We start from the raw sequence: 14,803 nt of genomic DNA on the forward strand, positions 1-14,803 counted from the left end.
AAGTAGAAACCGCTATAAAGAAATTAAAGAAACACAAATCTCCGGGTGTAGATGAAATTCCGGCTGAGTTAATTTTAGCTGGTGGAGCAAAATTGTGGAACAAGATGCACACTCATTCTCCTTATCTGGAACAAGGAAGAATTGCCACAAGAGTGGAAGGAATCAATCGTTGTTCCAATTCATAAGAAAGGCGACAAATCTGGCTGTAATAATTATCGAGACATTTCTCTTCTGTCAACATCCTATAAAATCCTTTCAAATATTCTATTAGCAAGATTGACCCCATACGCAGATGATATTATTGGAGATTATCAGTGCGGATTTAGACGAAATCGATCAACTATCGACCAAATATTTACCATTCGCCAAATACTCGAAAAGAAGTGGGAATACAATAAACCGGTACATCAACTATTTATTGATTTTAGAAAGGCTTACGACTCGGTTAGGAGAGAAACATTGTACAACGTTCTTGCCGAAAAAGCAAATTTGGAATACCGAAAAAGCTAATTAGATCAATTTCAATTAAGGCATGTTTAAATGAATCCCAAAGTAAAGTCCGGGTAGGAAAACTTTTGGCCACGAGCTTTCACGTTTAGAATGGACTGAAACAAGGGCGTTGTTGCCATTATTATTCAACTTTGTCCTGGAATACGCTATAAGGAAAATCAAAGATAGCAACCAGGGCCTAGAGCTGAACAGTGTTCACCAGGTTATGCGTACGCTGATGATGTAAATTTAATAGGTGATGATAGGAGAACAATAGAAAGAAATGCAGAGATCTTATTAAACGCTTGCAGAGACAGACATGGATTTAGAAGTTAATGCAGAGAAAACTAAATACATGGAAGTGCGTCGGGACCGTAATACGGCAAATTGTGGATGCGTTAAAATATTAAATAATACTTTTGGTAAAGTGAATAGTTTCAAATATCTAGGATCAATATTAACATACGAAAATCATATTCACGAAGAAATTAAATGTCGACTAAAAGCAGGGAATTCGTGTTACTATTCGGTTCAAAATCTCTTGTCGCGAATTCTGTCGAGAAATTTGAAATTTAAAATATACAAAACGTTGGCTGTTGTTCTGTATGGCTGCGAAACATGGTCGCTTACTCTGAGGGAAGAACATAGACTGAAAGTATTTGAGAACAAGATCCTTAGACGAATATTCGGACCCAAGAGGAACGGGAATGGGGAATGGCGGAAACTTCATAACGAGGAACTAGATAAATTATACGGTTTACCCAACATTGTTACGGTCGCCAAGTCTAGGAGGCTTAGGTGGAATGAAAGAAAGAAGAAACGCTTTGAAAATCTTGACTGGAAGACCAATCGGAAAACGACCATTACGAAGACCTAGTCGCAGATGGGAGGACAATATTAAGATGGATCTCGCAGAGATAGGAATACAAAGTAGAAACTGGATCCATTTGGCTAAGGATAGAAGTCAGTGGAGAACTTTTGTGAACGCGGCATTGAACCTCCGGGTTCCATAGGCCTTAGAGTTAGTTAGTTAGTTATGTTTATCCAAACAAATTATTTTTTCTTCAAATCAATCAACAACGAACAAAAAGCAAACGATTTGGGGGAAGACAACTTCACACACGTGTATGAAAGTGGTCTCTTGGGATAAATATCCAGTATGACTAACTGGTCAGACAGGAAAACTTTGAGTTTGGCTTCTTGTATGCTTTTACAGTACAGCACATGCAGTTATTTTTTTTCTCGATTATCCAAATAAGACGTACTGTTGTTTTTTTACAATGTAATTCTCTGCATCTTCTCCCTAAGGCTGGTAAATATTTTTTGCTTCTTTTGGCAATATAATTATATTTTTCCATATTTAAGCGATTGAAATATGTTTTTAATTTCTTAAAAAAATGTTTGGCACATTTAATTCATGTTAGACATCAGAAAATTTTATATATTGTATATCGTTATAATGTAGTTTTTCTACTCTGCGAGGCTGGCATTCTTACTACGCATTTAGACCACAAAAACACAATGATGCAAACTAAGTACCACGTAATAAAACATCAATTGAGCAAGATCATCAATCATGAGACGATTAAAAGGAACCGTATGGCGTATTTTCTCACGGCGATTACGAATTCGTGTTCATAAATTGAATGTCATCATTAATTTACACATGTTCTTATTACTCGATTTCAAGTATTTAATTTAAAACACTCAAATAACAATGAAGTTTTCAGGTAGGAGATAGTGACACTGAATTATGCAAATAGACCACATACAGCTTTAGTTATTGCCTGTGCATTATTAAGCATTCTAATCAAGATATTGAAGTAAAAATTGCCATCTACATTCTCACCCTAAAGGGAAACACCTTTCACTTTATTTTCCTTAAATGTCTACAGAAAATTACATTATTCCAGTTTTCAGCAAAATCTGAGTTGAATTGATTTTAGTTTAGCGTCCCTTTCAGCAGAGAAGCTATATTAGGCGTGGCCATACTGATTAACGTGGAATTCGAACCACATGAGCTCCCGCCGGGATTCGAACCCGGGTTTCCCACGCCAAAGGTGCGTACGCTAACCGCTTAGCCACAAGGAAGCTCCTTAACAAGAAGCTCTGGTTCTTTTCCCACATATAGAACACTCTTTTTGGTTCATAATAAATATTTGCATATTCAACGCTCAGTTGGGATGGAAAATCTATTTTAATAGCTAATAAATAATACCACATTAAACAATTACAGATACACACAACAGTTGATATCAGGAATTTTAAAAATTGATTTTTTTCCTGTTTTTCGTCTGATGTCCGAGCATCATCCTTGACTAACATATTGACTTTTTTGTCCCAAAAATGAAAACTTTTTATTTGAAGGTTGATAATATAGTTGATGAAGATTAAATTGTTCATTTCAGCTCTTTAATGCCTATCGAATATCAATATTCTAAAAATAAAATACTTTTCTGTGATTCTCATAGTCGGCAAAGAGACCACTTTGCGACATTATTTTTTTTTCGGTTGATACTATAATTTCGCAATGGAATCCCTGATCCATGATTTTATCGTGTCATTTTCATTAGAATGTATATCCTGAAAGGAAAGGAGTATTTTAAATGTGCGACAGGAATAGAGTATCTCATGTGCTCTCTATCTTTGGGAGATGAAACTCAACATATAAAAGCAAGGATTTTCGAAAGCTTCGCATTCAGGGGGAAATAAAGGGAATATCCATAATATATCTTTACACTCAAATATATATTATTTGCCTCTTTATAATGGGATAAAGCCTGAACCATTCAAAATCAATCTGGGTGCTTGACCCAGATTTTTAACGTGTCAGTTCTATTAATATGTGAATCCTTGAGAGAGAGGGAGGATTTAAAACGCATGTCAAAAATGGAGTATCTCACGACCCAACTCATGTAACGAATGAGAAACTTGGTATATAAATTTCTTACTAAAAACAAGTGGAAACACGTCCCAACATTTCAAGAAGTTCCACTTTTCAGAGAAGGAATATAGGCAATCTCAATTTTTTTTCTCGATATATACAAATTACATCGACGTTGACATAATATCATCGTAAGAAAACGGCTGAATCGTTTGAAATGAATTTTCGAACACAGCACTTAGCTGGAGTGTGGTTTTAACGGTATCACTTTTATTAAAATGCATATCCTACAGGGAAGTAGAATTACAAATATACGTTTTAATAGAAAATCTCGCGACCTCTCATTTATGAAGGTGGTCACGTGCTCCCGCATTTTCGAAAATTCCGTCCTTAAGGAGGAAAGGGAGAGTTCTATGTTTTCGAAGTCTGTCTCATCATCATCATGGGAAAATGGTTGATTGTTTGAAATTAATTTTGGAATAAAGCATTTGGTTTGATCCGGGTTTAAATCATGTTCTCTCACTAAAACTCGTTTGCTAAGAGGGAAGAGGCTCAAAATATCTTCGTGCGAAGAATGAATATTCCTTCCAGTTAATTCTAAAATTGTGTTCCATTGTTTTCAAATATCACCTCCCACATTTTATCACACGAAAGACTGTGTTTTTTTACCAATGTGCAAGTATATGTGAGATTTAAATTAACATTTTTGGATGCAAGTAATAACACATAAAGCGTGCTTTTATTTTGAGTTCAAATATTCCTCATATAAAGCAAATATTTCGTAAATGTATACTGTAAATATATAGGAGTCCTAAGATAAATTGTATAACTATGGGCGTTGTAAAGTAATGTTGTAAATGTTTGTAGTACGTGAATTCCCTTTCATGTCTTGAATTTCAAATGAAAAACAAACTAGAACTATATAACTCTACTAGCATTCCTAGAATACAATTAATAAATTAATCATCTCAAGGGGAAGTAATTTTCCTTTATGGTACCGAAAACAAAAAATTTGGCGCATTTGAAGGTGAAAGACAAGCAAAATGCTATCAGGGATATGATAGTCTCAGTATAGTTTAAGAAGTGGCAATGTAGTTTAAGATTATTGTTACTAAGCCTGTCCTAGATGAACAAGAAATTTACCCAAACTCATAGAAATATTAACAATGTGGAGGTGGTAATTGTATTTCGTTACGGCTCGTACCATACCCATAAGTTTAAAAGAAATATGTGTATGAAACACAACAAACCTTTACACGTCTCTAAAATACTGTAAATAATAATAATAGCTTCAAATAATGCGAAGCTATATCCAAACGTTGAAATAGAAGAATTGTGGGGGGCGCGGTGGCTCAGTGGTAGAGCGTTCACCTCAGGTGCTTGGGGTCCCTGGTTCGATCCCAGCTCGCGCCGTGTGGACTTTGTGGTGGACAAACTCCGTGCTCGTGGGTTTTCTCGGGGTTCTCCCACTTTCTTCATTCCACCATTTCACTCACCTCTCCTTTTCACCGTCTCCTTTAGCCTAACCGGCATAACCGTGGGAAGTAAAACTTAAAGATTTCATTGTGCATAAGTGATTGAAATTCATATATCAAAATTATTACAAACAACTTAACTCATTGCCTAGTATCATTATTTACACTTCCACAGTGGTAGAATATTTGTGAATGTGACCATGGATTCGATCTTCTCTCTTTTTATTTTTTCTAAATTTCCTTCGACATCGACTTTAATATTCACTGTTCCTATTGCTTAAATTGTTAATACTATATTTTATACAAAAAGTTTTAAATTTAAATATTAATTGCAAATAATTGTGAATCAATAGGAATCATAAACGTTACGTTTATGACTATATTTGAAGTTTAATATAATTATCATTGCAGTAATATAAACGAAGCATTTCTAGTAATCTCGTTCGTCATCAAATAACACAAGTCAGTAAACAATAGAAGTCTCATATTCATCGATTTCTGTATTGTAACTACTGGTAAACATAATAGAACTAATCTTACCTGAATGTAAATATAGTGAGAGGCCGGTAAGATTTGTGACTTAACGGATCACCCATGCTAGTACCCCAAAAATCGTTTTTAAAAACGTCAAATAATGGAGAAATTCCCAGCACATCCTTGTTTTGTTTCACAGCAGGGATATCGTCGTGCACTAAATCACCATTTAATCCATTCAAATAACAGCTAAAAGCCACAAAAACGACCACACCGTAAATTCTTCTCTCTTCCGAAAACTCTATTTTTTCTTTCCCTCCACCACCTGAACAACTTATACTTTGAATTTTCATTCGCCTCATTATGACAAAAAAAAATAAAGAAAAAAGAAAAGGGAAAAGAAAGAAAGAAAACCTGGCACTACGTCCACATCATAAAATAATTATATTGATACTTTATTAAAGACACTGTCATTTGCTCGAAGGATATCACATGTGAACTATTGTCTAAATAAATGTGGTAATAAATCACACGAAAAATCGCACTTATTTACTCACATCATTTTGTAATTATGAAGTGTAAAAGCGTGAACCGGCTTTGAAAACGAACATGTAATGAAATAAACACACACGTGGGGGTACACGCGCACTATTTAATGTGTAGTTTCTCACTACCAATATCAAAGGTTCGATAATCGGTTCTGTATACACGAGTACGCGGCAACCGGAATTCAGGGACACACTCGTGTGCGAAGAGTTCCGCGATCTCACTGCTCCGTAACGTGCCTAAGCCTCACTTATAACTCGAAACCCATCTAGTACACCCAGTCGATCGGCCGAACTCTAGGCACGCGCACGCAGTCGTCTCCTCCAAGCGGGAGAAAAAGGAAACAGGCATGTTCGTCATCTTTGGCGTCATCGGGCGTCTACGCTGCTCACATTCGGTGCTCTATGAAGCGTGGTCACTGAATTCCTTAAATCCTGTGACATCTTTCCAGAAAAAGACGAGAATTTGCAAAATGATCCCGAAGTTATTTCCTTGTTCGGAATGGATAACACAAAGTGTAATTCGAGTTTTGAATTCTTAATTTCTCTCTCTTTCTCTCTGTGAGAATCGCCCCTATATCCCCCCTAGGATCCGCGCCTACATATATATAAATACAGATATATATATAGGTATAGATATACAGGGTGTTAATGAACTATACCTACAAACTGTAAGAGGCGATTCATTACATCAAAATAAGAGAAAAACTTCATATGGGCCTATGGCGAAAACAGAGGTAGGACTATCCAAAATCCGAAAAAGACAAAATTTCAACAGGTTCTATTTCCAATTTCAGAAACTGTGGATGGTGGTCCTTATCAGCGTAAAAGAAGTCACGCATACGCAATCCAAAAATACATATTTCATTAATTTTCAGTGGTGTACATAGTATTCCATACAGGGTGAAATTCCCAGACGTGCCATCAAACGAATTTTGAGATATGCTCTGACTTTATGATTGGTCCAAAGTAAGCAAAAGTTAAGTCTTCACAGCAGTAAACACAGAATCCTTTGTCGCAATGTCGGAAGTGTTAAGGATCGTCAGCAACACGGTTTCTCGTACTCGGGAAAGCAATGCTGCAATGTTTTCTTTCACGCTTATAAGTGAAGAAAACGTGAAATATACCGTGGCGAAATACATCGTATCCAGTGATGAAAATTTTCCGATTCATAAAAACATACTCCACTTATTCCTACATCCTTGTATAGCCGTGATGTGAGGTGGAAAATTTTCTTCTATACTTTTCCGGAAAATTTTCCGTTCTTAACAAATATCAATGATCAAGTAACAATTCCTAAGTATTCATAAATTGATTAAATTCATGTATAAAAATGTTAAAAATTGAAAGATTGTTTAAAGAATCTGAAAATTTTCATGGCTCAGACAATTTTCAGTACTATGTAGGAACAAGTGAAACAATTTTTCATGAATCGAAGAATAGCCTGTTCTGTTACAGTGATGAAAATTTTCCGGAAAATTTTGAAACGGAAAATTTCCCGATTCATAAAAACATACTTCACTTATTCGTACATCGTTGTTTAGCCGTGATGTGAGGTGGAAAATTTTGTTCTATATTTTTCCGGAAAATTTTCCGTTCTTAACAAATATTAGTGATCAAGTAACAGTTCCTCAGTATTCATAAAATTGATTGAAATCATGTATAAAAGTGTTAAAAAGTGAAGATCGATTAAATAATCTGAAAATTTTTATGGCTCACACAATTTTCAGTACTATGTAGGAACAAGTGAAACAATGTTTCATAAATGGAAATATTTTGTGTTTTATATGGAAAAATTAAAGAACATTTTATGAGTCGGAAAATTTTCATCATTTTGAAGCAAAAAGTAAAACAACTTTTTGTAATTCGGAAAGTTTTATTGCTCTGTAGAAACAAATGTAAGGAATTTTCATGAATCGGAAAATTTTCATCACGATGTAGAAACAAGTGAAAACACTTTTCATAATCCAGACAGTTTTGGATATTATGTATAGTGATGTTAGGTGGAAAGTTTTCCTTATATTTAACTGCACATTGAGATATACAATTCCTGTAGAGGAAAATTAGACAGCAACAAATTATAATTTTCTAATTAGATTTCGGGAACCAGAAAATTTTCTAATATTTCAAGCTGGGAAGTAAAAATTTACATAGTGTTTCTCTCCCCCCCCCCCCTCTCAATCTCTTTCTCTATTATATCTACTTATTTATAAATGTTGCAGAATGTAAATCTATAAAAGTAGTAAAGCTATGAGAAAACCGTCTTATGCGTATTAAACTGACAGAATCTAATATTGTAAGATCAAAGGTGGATTCTGAAGGAAGAACGCATTGAAGTTTTTCAAACATTCTTGAAATGAAGAATCGTTAGATTTTCACTTTATGAAACTTTCTAAGACAATATTTATCACCAATAAACTTTACGGCTAAACAACGATGTAGGAATAATTGGAGTATGTTTTTATGAATCGGAAAACATTCATGATTTTTAATAAATTGAAATTTTAAATAATAGAATGGGATATTTGTACTCTACGAACGCATGTCCTCTGCACTTTGCATACACAGAGAGAGAGAGAGAGAGAGAGAGGAGTTGAATTGAGTTGATTTTGAGTTTAACGTCCCTTTCAGCAGCGAGACTATATAAGACGGGACCAACTGATTAATGTGAAATCCGAACTACATGAGCTCCCGCTGGGAATCTAAGGCAGGTCTTCCATGTCAAAGGCGCGTATGCTAACCGCTTAGCAACGAAGGAGCTCGTAGATGAAGAGAGAGAGAAAAACTGTGCAAAAGTTTACTTCCCAACTTGAAATATTAGTAAACTTTCCGATTCCCGAAAGCTAATTGGAAAATTATAATTTGTTGTTGACTAACTTTCCTCTACAGAAATTCAATTTTGTAGCTGAATGTGCAGTTAAATATAGCGGAAAATTTTCCACCTAACACCACTATACATAATATCCAAAATTGTCCAGCTTATGAAAAGTTTTTTCCACCTGTTTCTGCATCGTGATGAAAATTTTCCGATCTATGAAAATCCTTTCACTTTTTTCTACAGAGCAATAAAACTTTCCGATGCACAAAAAGTTGTTTTACTTTTTGCTTCAAAATGATGAAAATTTTCCGACTCATAAAAAGTTCTTCAATTTTTCCATATAAGACTGAAAATATTTCGATTCAGAAAAAATTGTTTAACTTGTTCCTACATAGTACTGCAAATTGTCTGTCATAAAAAATTTCAATTCTTTAAACGATCTTTCACTTTTTTACATTTCTGTATATGAATTCAACCAATTTTTTGATTGCTGAGGAATTGTTACTTGATTACTGATATTTTTTTAAAACGGAAAATTTTCCGGAAAAATATAGCGGAAAATTTTCCACCTCACATCACTAACCGTATCAAACATTATTCCGAACTCACACACACACACATGAAAAAAAAACATGTAGCTGACAGTTCTTAACACTTCCGACTTCAAACCGAAGCTTTGGATATCAATTGTTGTCAAGGCTGAATACTTTTAACCCTCCTTGAAATCAAGATATCTGAAAACTCTATTGAGAGCATATCTGAGAAGTACACCCTGTAGGGAATACCCTGTATACCTATTGAAAATTGACGAAATATACACTTTGGATTGTGTATGCGTGGCTTTCTTTATGGTGATAAGGACCACTATCCACAGTTTCTGGAATTCGAATAGGGCCTGTAGAAATATGACTTTTTCGCTATTTTGGAAGCCCTAATTCTGAAACTATGCACTTTTCACAATATGAACTTTCTCGCTTATTTTGACGTGAAGAATCACCTCTTACAGTTTGTCGGTACAGTTCATTACCACCCTGTATATAGATATAGATATGGATTCTGCTTCATCCAGTATGTTCCATTTGTAATCCTTATGTTACGATGCTTTCATTTTATGGAATTCATCGCAAAACAAAATAACTATACTGCAATCATATACGAAAACCTTACTTCACAGAAGTAGTGATGAGCGCAAGAGCCTTGGTAAAAAAGGAAACTTGGTGTACTAGGAATAATTTATGCTATATTAGCAATTGTCTTCTTAGGACCGAGACCATGACCTAGACCAAGACCGAGACCAGGAATCCCGATGCAGGACCAAGACTCTTGCGCAAGAGTCTTGCAGAAGTACCGGTACAATTGAATTTTTTTTATATAGAATGTAAAAAAGAAGGGGAAAAATCATTACATCTTTTACTTGCATTTCTTGGCTTCAGTAAAAATGCCGCTGGAGTGAATCTGTTCCCAGTAGTTTATGCAATTCGTGTGATTCGATCTGCCCCTGTAGCATATAGCTACAGAATGTCGTTTTCTGAATTGGTTGTTTGCGTTTTCTGTAGATATGGCTCGTTTTCAAGCCACACAGGTGTCATCTTAGACATGTGAGCTTTTTTGGTGGACAAACACCGTGTGCGTGGGTTTTCTCAGTGTTTTTCCGTTTCCTCCTAGTTTCTTCATTCCACCATTTCAGTCATTTCTCATCGTCACCGTCTCCCTTAGCATTGCTGCACAAAAGTTGGACGTTAAACTAGATACTTCATTTCATTTCAATGCATATTAGTGGTGTTCTTCTTCCAAAACTAAAGAGAAATGTAGTATTGAACATTGGTAATTCCGTACATCATAGGTGTCGACTACATGGGTATGGCTTTGGCTCCGAGACTTAAGTATCCGTTGGAAATGTTGGAAATGTGTGCTCACAAAAGTAATATCGAAATAACATTTTCATGACATTGACAAAAACTTAGTGTATGTGACCGCAAATTTGATTTCGTGGGCGGATGTTTATACGTTGAATAATTGTTTATCAATATAACTTTTAACCTCCTTAGGTATACGGCACATCGAGGATTGAGTGATATAGCATTACGTATACTACAACAATGAATCTATATTGTAAAATTGAAAGTGACTATGTTTGTGACTCCTAATCTCTTGAACCACTCGCTCGATCTCGATAAAATTTTCAACATAAAGGAGGTTTGGCCCAGGGAGTGTTTCCATCATTTCACTTCGACGATAAAACTTACGGGAGGGGGAGTTATAAGTAATAAATAAAACTTAATAACTCTTGAACCAAACGACCAATCATGAACAAATTTTTTAACATAGATGAGGTTCAAGCCTGGCATGTTATTTTTCAGTTTACTTTGACAGAACAACGTATGGGAGGAAGAGGAAGGGAAGATATACAAAAGTCAATATAAATAAAAATAAAAAGACTAAGTTTGTGACTCTTGAACCACCCAACCGATCTCGATCAAATTTTCAACATAGATGAACTTCAGACCTGGAACTATTTTTATCATTTCACTTTGACAGTGTGACGTAGGTGAAGGGGAGGAGGGAGATATATATATATGTAAAAAATATATAAATATAAGTGACTGTCTTTGTGACTTCATCCTTGAACCAGCCGATCGATCTCAATCAAATTTTCAACATAGATGAGGTTCGAACATTTTTTTTATCATATTGCTTTGACGGTGGAACTGAGGGGAGGAGGGGAAGTGTACAAAAATAAATAAAACTTAATAACTGTTGAACCACCCGACCGATCTCGATCACATTTTCAATGTAGATGAGATTCGGACCTGAGATGATTTCTGTCATATCACTTTGATAGTGCACCTTACGGGAGGGGGAGGGGAGAGATATTTAAAATGATCGAAAATGACCGATATTAGAGTGGAATTTATAGTTTTGGGGGTCGCTAAGATAAACAGTAACACTTCCGATGCTGTTTAAATCTAAATTTAACCCTGTAGCTTGGCGGAGAGGAGGGTATATATATATATATATATATATATATATATATATATAAATGATCGAAAACGACGAATATTAGTGTCGAATCATAGTTTTCGAGGTCGGTGAGTAAATACTGACACTTCCGATACCGTTTACTAGTGATGAGCAAATGCAAGACCAAGACCAAGAACGGGGTGATCTTGGTCTTGGTCTTGGTCTTGGTCTTACACATCCAGTCTTGGTCTTGGTCTTGCACCGGAACCCTTGGTCTTGGTCTTGGTCTTGCATGCAATAGTCTTGCAAGTCTTGCATTAAAAGAAATAAATTGTCATCGCCTATGTTGTACACTATCATCATACTTACACGAAGTTAAACTATATTAATTTAGAAACATATATTGTATTTCCGTTACTATTGGCACATTGTAGAGTTTATTATCCCTTATATCCATAGTAAAATCAAGCTATGAAAAGCTTGAGATTTATTGAATATGTGCCCACGTTTCGCAGTCTGTTTATACTCCAGTGATTCCCAAACTGGGAAGGCTACCCCTGAGACGCATGAAAGAAAATCAATACGGCACAGATTATTGAAATACAATGAACTGCAAAATTATTTTTACACTCTAAAGGCGTGAGATTTTTCTTTTCAACCACGATTAGCTAATCCTCGTATTAAACAAATTTCCAATTACATATTAAAATTTTGTTTTACTGGTTCCAATATGTATTCTATGGGGCAGAAACATTTACATTACGGGAGGGTGCGGTGGCTCATTGGTAGCCGGTGGGTGTAGCCGAGCGGTCTGAGGCGTTAGGCTGATGATCGCGAGGTGAAGCCCATTGGGGGTTCGAGTCCCTCTGTAGTAGCAAGGGTGGAATTTTAACTGTCCTCGATGTTTCTGTGTTCGTGTCCCTGTCGTGTCTAGTAGTCCTGAAAAGTGGTTGCAGTAGAAAATAAGTCAGGAAGTTTTTAAAAAGAAAAAAATTGGTAGAGCGTTCACCTCCGGTACTTGGGTCCCTGGTTCGATCCCAGCTCACGCCGTGTGGACTTTGTGGTGGACAAACACCTGCTCGTTGGTTTTCTCCCGTTTTCTTCCACTTTCTTCATTCCACATTTAATTCATTTCTCATCATCACCATCTCCTTTAGGGGAAAAAATTTTAGATATAGATAAGAGGAGAAAGAGGAACTGGTTGTGATATTGGCTGAGGAGGACGCGCTAGAGGGTATGGTGGAAGGAAAGAAGGAGAGGGAGCGAAGGATACTGTAGTTGAAGGAAGGTACAGTATTAGAACAGAAAATTGGTATGTTAAGGCGAAAAGATTAGCTGAGGACCACCGTACATCGAAGTTTCTCAGTTGCAGCAAATAACCTGCCAATAATGGCAGAAATAGCTATTATGATGATTATATGTTTAGCAATATTGACCAAAAACAGAGAGAGAGAGAAAATTAAAATAATAATTATTATAATCAAACCTTTTCATATTTTAGAATAATTTGAGTAAACACTGAAAACGACTCAACTGTCTATGTCTCTTGTGTAAACTCAATTTATATAAATACTTTTGACCTGTATTAGAAATACAAAATAACGGGATCAAACTCCAAGTTATTTGAAGTCTCACTTGTGATAGCATCAATTACCCACTTCATTGGGTTAAACTAAAAGCAAATAATAATATATTTCGTTAGTCAGTCACTTTTTACTATTAGTAAAGCGCTCTCTGATATCGGTCATTTTCGATTATTTTTATATTTCTCTCCCCTCCTCAAGTTGCGGGGCTGAATTTGGATTTAAACGGCATCAGAAGTGTCACTGTTCGTCTCAGAGACCCCGAAAATTATGTATTCGGCACTAATATCGCTCATTTTCAATAAGTTTATATATCTCCTCCCCACATATTGTGAGACACGGCATCGGAAGTGTCATTGTTCATCTCAATGACATCGAAAATCATGAGTTCGACATTGATAATGGTCTTTTTAGATAATTTTTATATATCTCGTTCCTCCCCCAAGTTGCGGTGCTGAATTTGCATTTAAACGGGAACAGAAGTATCACTGTTCCCTTAGCGACGCCGAAAACTATGGATTCTACACTAATATTTGGTCATTTTTGCTCATTATTATGTATCTCCCTCTCCCCCAAGTTACGAGGCTGAATTTGGTCGTAAACGGTATCGGGGGTGTCAGTATTCAACTCACCGACCTCGAAAACTATGGATTCGACAACAATATTCGTCATTTTAGATCATTTTTATATATTTCCTTCCCTTCTCTCCGCCAAGCTACGAGGCTGAATATGGATTTCAACAGCATCGCAAGTGTCACTGTTTATCTCAGCGACCCCCAAAACTATAGATTTCATTTTAATATCGGTCATTTTCGATTATTTTAAAATATCTTTCCCCTCCCCTTCCCTCACGTCAAAGTGGTGTGACAGAAGCCATCTCAGATCCGATCCTCATATAGGTTGAAAATGGGATCGAGTTCGGTCGGGTGATTCAAGAGTTTTTAAATTTTATTTATTTTTGTACATTTTTCATCCCTTCTCCCTCCCATAAGTTCTACAGCCAGTGATTTAATAAAAACCACCCCAAGTCCGAACCTCATCTATGCTGAAAATATGATTGAGATCGATCTGCTGGTTCAAGAGTAATGAAGTCACAAAGACAATCACTTAGATTTTTATTTTATTTTTTTACATATATCTCCCTTCCCCTCCCCCTCCCCTACGTTGCACCGTCAAAGCAAAATAATAAACATCGCTCCAGTCCTGAATTTCATTTATGTTGAAAATTTGATCAAGATCATCTCCTTCCCCTCCCCTGTAAGTTCTAGCGTCAAAGTGATTAGATAAAATCCACCCCAAGTCCGAACCTCATGTATGTTAAAAATTTGATTGAGATCGGTTCAAGAGTTATTAAGTCACAAACTTAGTCACTTCTATTTTTATTTATATTGATTTTTGTACATCTCCCTCTCCTCCTCCTACTCCGCTACGTAGGTCCTCAGAGTGAACTGAAAGATAACATTCCAGGTTTGAACCTCATCTATGTTAAAAATTTGATCGAGATTGGTCGTTTGGTTCAAGAGTTATTAAGTTTTATTTATTATTTTTAACTCTCCCTTCTCCCTCCCCTAAGT

General features: G+C 35.9%; 1 protein-coding gene across 1 annotated transcript in view; it reads right to left on the minus strand.

Moving 5' to 3' along the window:
* LOC145670275 (protein O-mannosyl-transferase TMTC1-like) overlaps positions 1–6,117 on the minus strand; it is a 2,166,608-nt gene extending 2,160,491 nt beyond the window's left edge. The window contains exon 1 of the mRNA XM_081738705.1: positions 5,389–6,117. Within this exon, the coding sequence (XP_081594831.1) occupies positions 5,389–5,684 (296 nt within the window). The 5' untranslated portion in view covers positions 5,685–6,117. The remainder of the gene's footprint in view (positions 1–5,388) is intronic.
* Positions 6,118–14,803: the final 8,686 nt, after the last annotated feature.

Source organism: Thermobia domestica, chromosome 14 (genome assembly GCF_964235325.1).
Source record: "Thermobia domestica chromosome 14, izTheDome1.hap1.1, whole genome shotgun sequence".
Taxonomy (NCBI): domain Eukaryota; kingdom Metazoa; phylum Arthropoda; class Insecta; order Zygentoma; family Lepismatidae; genus Thermobia; species Thermobia domestica.